Source organism: Brassica oleracea, chromosome C9 (assembly GCF_000695525.1).
Source record: "Brassica oleracea var. oleracea cultivar TO1000 chromosome C9, BOL, whole genome shotgun sequence".
Classification (NCBI taxonomy): domain Eukaryota; kingdom Viridiplantae; phylum Streptophyta; class Magnoliopsida; order Brassicales; family Brassicaceae; genus Brassica; species Brassica oleracea.
In genome coordinates, this window is record NC_027756.1 from 47,951,080 (window position 1) to 47,956,037 (window position 4,958).

A 4,958-nucleotide genomic window follows, 5' to 3' on the forward strand; every position below is an offset into this window, starting at 1 on the left:
CTATAATGTCTATTAGAGATAGACAAATAAGTTCCAAATAATAAGGAACCTCGGAAAGTAATGAAAGGTGCTCAGAATCGTACAAATCCGAGTTCATAAGAGAAACCAGTTCAGATAGAGAAATAAGGTTGCGCAACCACACATCTAAGGTACCAGACCATGTAGTTTGGGACGCCAAACTGCAAGGTATAAAGGTCTTGGATAATAAGATCTCAAAATCTAATTAGATCATGTCTGGAACAGTATGAAACTAAAGATAAAGAGTGTTAACACCAAAGATGTATTTACATACATAAGAGCTCATAAAAGATTGTAGTACTTGGGATTTGAAGGATATAACCTGAGGATCATGAACCCACGTAGAGTACTCATAAAAACTATATAGGGATGTGGGGTGTTCAAAGAATTCAAAGTAATTATAAGACAGATGGGCGTAGTAACCCTGTACATACAGAAAAGCCATCTAAGAAAGAAACCAGTGAATGGATCTTGTGAGATAAGAAATTCCGTGAGTTTAAAGGACATGACCACATGGTATAGTGTGTCCATGTTCCTTTTAAATAACGTTCAAGTATAGCTTGATTACACAAGGATACTCACAAGGACCAAAAAACATTTTATAAAGAGATATGCTCCTATATGGTGGATGCTACTACAGAAAATCAAGTTTGATTTTGTCTGGATATTTACTAAAGAAATAATGGTGTAGTAAGCAGCAAATGGATCACTGGATAAAGGTATCAACGTACCATAGAAATATGAACAAGCTTTGTTTCTAAGTTGTTTATGGATTGTAATATACAGCAGCTGTAAGTAATATGAAAGACTAAGTATTTACTTAGTGCAGTCAGTCCATACAGAAAATATTATAATTCCTTGTGATCATAATAAAGACCAACTGAGAGAAAAATGTTTAATGGTTCAAAGGTTCAATGATACAAGTTATCGATTGATTAAACAGACTATGTTTTACATATGAAAAGTCTGTAGAAAAATCATAGCCGTGTGTGTGTGTATGATTAAGTCAGCACGTCTAAGTGAGAACCATAAACTAGGATAGTGACCAGAAGGATGTCTGGTCGTGGCTTAATGATTATAAGCATTGCTAAAGCAAGAAAAGATCGATAACCATGTACAAAGGACATGAGTGTATGACTGCGAATTCATTGTGTGATGAGTTTCATTGCAGCAAATAATTATTGATGGTATGACCTTAGACACTCATGATTATGAACGAATATAGACAAGGTCTATAGCTCAACATGGATCGACAAAAGAAAATAAAGAATGGTTGGTTACAATGGATAAAGCCATTGGCACATACGAAGAGATATAAGTCCGAATGAACGAAAGATATGAAGTAAAGTTGTTCGTATGTGTTCTGGGTCTATGACTCAATATATATTGAATGTCCACGTTTTGGGAAAGCCATATAACCAAAGAGAATCCGTGGGACATGAAAAAGGACCTGCAAGTAAAGTTTTATTGCAGATTATAAAGTCCATCCGAGCACCGTTTGAAGCACCATCAGTTCAACCAAGACATGGAGTGATCAGCAGCAAAGATGTACATCCTGACCACATCTTAATGGAGTTCCAAAAGACATACCAACGTCCAAGACTTACAAGTTCATTCAAGGAGAATCCAGCTGATCATCTTCACCAAGTCATAGGCAACTTCAACGTTCAAGAAGACTCGGATACCAGATGGGAATGCGTCTACTACAGTGATGCATTCATCTGGGGGAGTTCATGTGTTGTACTCTTTTTCCTGTCCTTGGTTTCCCATTTTGCCACATTGGTTTTGGGGTTTTTCAGGAGAGGTTTTAATGAGGCAACATTAAGCATGCAACGAACCTGTACCGGATGTGTCGATCAAGGGGGAGTGTTATAAACCAAATGATGATCGACCATGGACCAGCCCGTACTGCAGGCCCAATCCGGGACATGATAAAGACAACCAGAGACTATGTGTTTGTCTAGTATATATTCCATGTATATCTGTAACATAGTGTTTATCCTTATCCTTATCTTGTTAGGATAAACATGACTTTATGACGGTTTAATACCTTGTATATATATGGACCTTCTGGTCGACAGTAATAATAACAGAAGTATTTCCCCAACACTTCATTTACGACATTTCTTGTATACACACACGGATTATTGGTTCTATTTTATTGAATTTTTCATCTTATGAAAACTACAAGACTGATGGGGGCTGGTGTTATTTATTTGGACTTCTTTTTTTTGGAAAAAATATATATTTGGACTTGACCTCCCAAAATATATATAAGCAAAAAACAATGTTAAAAACAACTTTATAAGCAAACTAGAAACAATCTTATACCATTATTTTGGGTTATGAGTCTTAACACTTATAGTGAAACTGAGATAACGAATAAACCTGAAAGTTCAAAGATTTTTTTTTATCAACAATTCAAAGAATTATATAAAGTCTCTTATAAGTACAAACGGAAAATTTGATTTGAGAATGACCAATTCGAAATCATAAGAAGTTATTAACCTTTAGCTTTATTGGTTGAGCATTGGTTCAATAACTAAAAAGATCAAACTATGCGGAAATAGGAAGACACAAAGTCACACAACTCAGACAGAGAAAAGTTCAGGAAGTTTCAAAATGGGATTGTTCTCAAACAAAATCTCCAGAGAAGAAGTGAAGCCTGGAGATCACATCTACTCATGGCGTACTGCCTACGTCTACGCTCACCACGGTATCTCTCTCCCTCACTCACTTCCCTTTATATGTTTCTATCATTTTATCGAATGTTTCTCTCTATGCAGGAATCTACGTAGGCGATAACAAAGTCATACATTTCACTCGTGGAGGTGGTCGACAAACTGAAACCGGGACCTTTTTGGACAAGTTGGTCGTTAGTTCATCTCCTAATTATCCTCAGTGTCTGGTCTGCAAAGATCATTCCAGCTTCAACGGTGACAAGGTCATTACCTCTTGTCTTGATTGCTTTCTTGCTGGAGGAAATCTCTACCTCTTTAAATACAATGTTTCTAGGTCTTCCTTTCTTGCCAAACCTAGAGGTGGTACTTGCACATTAGCACCTTCAGATCCTCCTGAGGATGTTCTTGTCCGTGCAAATTTCCAATTACATATGGATGGGTGGTTTGGTGATTATGACGTCACAGAAAACAATTGTGAAGATTTTGCTATCTACTGTAAAACTGGTTTACTGGTCTGCAAGAAGAATAGATTTGGAACCAGTGGTCAAGTCAATGCCGCTGCTGCAGCTTCGCTTGCTTTAGCCTTGCATGCCTGTGGGTTAACTATGCTCGGAGTTGGTGTGTACTGTTACGGTCGCGTTGCTAGTGACGTAAGTAGGAATGGTGATGTTATCAAGGTCCCTGCGAAGAAGCTCGTTTCCATATTGGAATCGGATCGTACTTCACCAAGAGAAGGCTGGTTGAGCATTGCCGGTCCCAAGTTTAGGGGTGAATGATGATGTTGCCTTGTCATTATTAAAAAAAAAAAAAAGAAAAAGAAAAGATGATGATGCCTAGTTGGTGTTGTGAGTAAAGAATTTGCTTCTGCTTTTGTTGTTGAATTCTAATAATCTACTATCCTTCATTAATTCTAACCCGGTTTGTCCTAAGTCCTTACCGAGTGAAAAAAACAAATACAAGATACCAATCTCTGTTAACTAATTGTTTGCTTCTGCTCTGACTGATTGTGCAGCCTGTATTTTCACCTAGAGAAAGAAGGCCGCATCATAAACTAATCTCCAAAAACTGTTTATGCTAAAGGGTTTTTTGGGTACAGTGGTAAGGTTTGTTTTTGCTTACTGAAGAAGGTAACATGGTTTCAAAATTATATAAAAGCTAAGTCAATTACTACCAGACAACTAAAGCAACTCTAGTGGTCGACCAAAAGAAAAGTTATTCTAGACTTGTAGTGGACTTAGGACTAATCTATATTATATTTGATCTGTATTGGAATCTATCTCTATATATATATACTAGGGTTGGTCCGTCCTACGGGCGGGTGAGTTTACATTAAAACTAATTTATATTAAAATATATTTTAATTTTAAAAAATATTTGAAAAATGAGTTTATATTGAAAATAATAAATTTTATTTTCATTATAAATCATATTGCAAATTTTGGTTTGAATTGAAAAGACTACTATCATTTTTTTGTTTGAGAACACAATTATTAAATAAAAATATGGAAAATGTAATGATTTATATTTTTTCTATTTGATTTCTATTTCCATTTGATATAGATGAAGTAAATTGAAAGTAAGAATAACAAATATATTTCTTTTATTTCTAAAAGTATCAGATTTTAATATTATTACAATAACTAATTTTCTCACGATAATAAATTAATACATCTACCTCAAAGTTAAATCAATTGAAAATCAAATATAGTGGGATAAAATTATAAAAAGTTATATTTTAAAGTAATATAGAAATAGTTTCAATAATGTCATAAATAATAATTAGTATATATTATGTAACAACAAATTATGTTTTATTCTGTTTATATTAGTTTTTCAAATTATAATTAAATTTTCTTTAATTTTTTGAACTTTTTTTAGCATTTTAATCTATAATAAATTGTTTTAGCATTTTTGAACTTTAAAAAAAAAAATTGTTGGAAATTTCGGTCATGCTATTTGAAAATATTTTTATAGATTAACAGTGTTAGAAATTAATAAAATATTACATTTCTAGCAGAATTCTACTTGAGTTTCATACCATATCATATCAAATAATTTACTTTGAATAAGTTAGAGTGAACCAAACATAATTTAACCAAAATAACCTAAATGTAGCATAACCATTAATAATTTGGAAATTAAGAGGAATTAAACTGCATATCTGAAAATTGTTTTTCTCTTCAAAGACTAAAGCTAAAAGAAGTAACTAAATCTTTTAATCTTTTTGGCTATATTGAATGAAACTATATAATTCCTATA

At 33.6% G+C, this 4,958-nt stretch overlaps 1 protein-coding gene across 1 annotated transcript; it reads left to right on the plus strand.

Moving 5' to 3' along the window:
* Positions 1–2,457: 2,457 nt before the first annotated feature.
* On the plus strand, positions 2,458–3,482 carry LOC106315421. Its single transcript, XM_013753147.1, has 2 exons — positions 2,458–2,734; positions 2,805–3,482. Exons 1-2 carry the CDS (start codon positions 2,641–2,643, stop codon positions 3,473–3,475), a joined length of 765 nt encoding a protein of 254 aa, XP_013608601.1. The 5' UTR covers positions 2,458–2,640; the 3' UTR covers positions 3,476–3,482.
* Positions 3,483–4,958: the final 1,476 nt, after the last annotated feature.

Excerpts from the sequence above, each read along its gene's own strand:
- LOC106315421 (XM_013753147.1), top strand. The coding sequence starts at position 2,641 with ATGGGATTGTTCTCAAACAAAATCTCCAGAGAAGAAGTGAAGCCTGGA. Across the intron at positions 2,735-2,804 it reads CTACGTCTACGCTCACCACG|GAATCTACGTAGGCGATAAC; the intron begins GTATCTCTCTCC and ends CTCTCTATGCAG.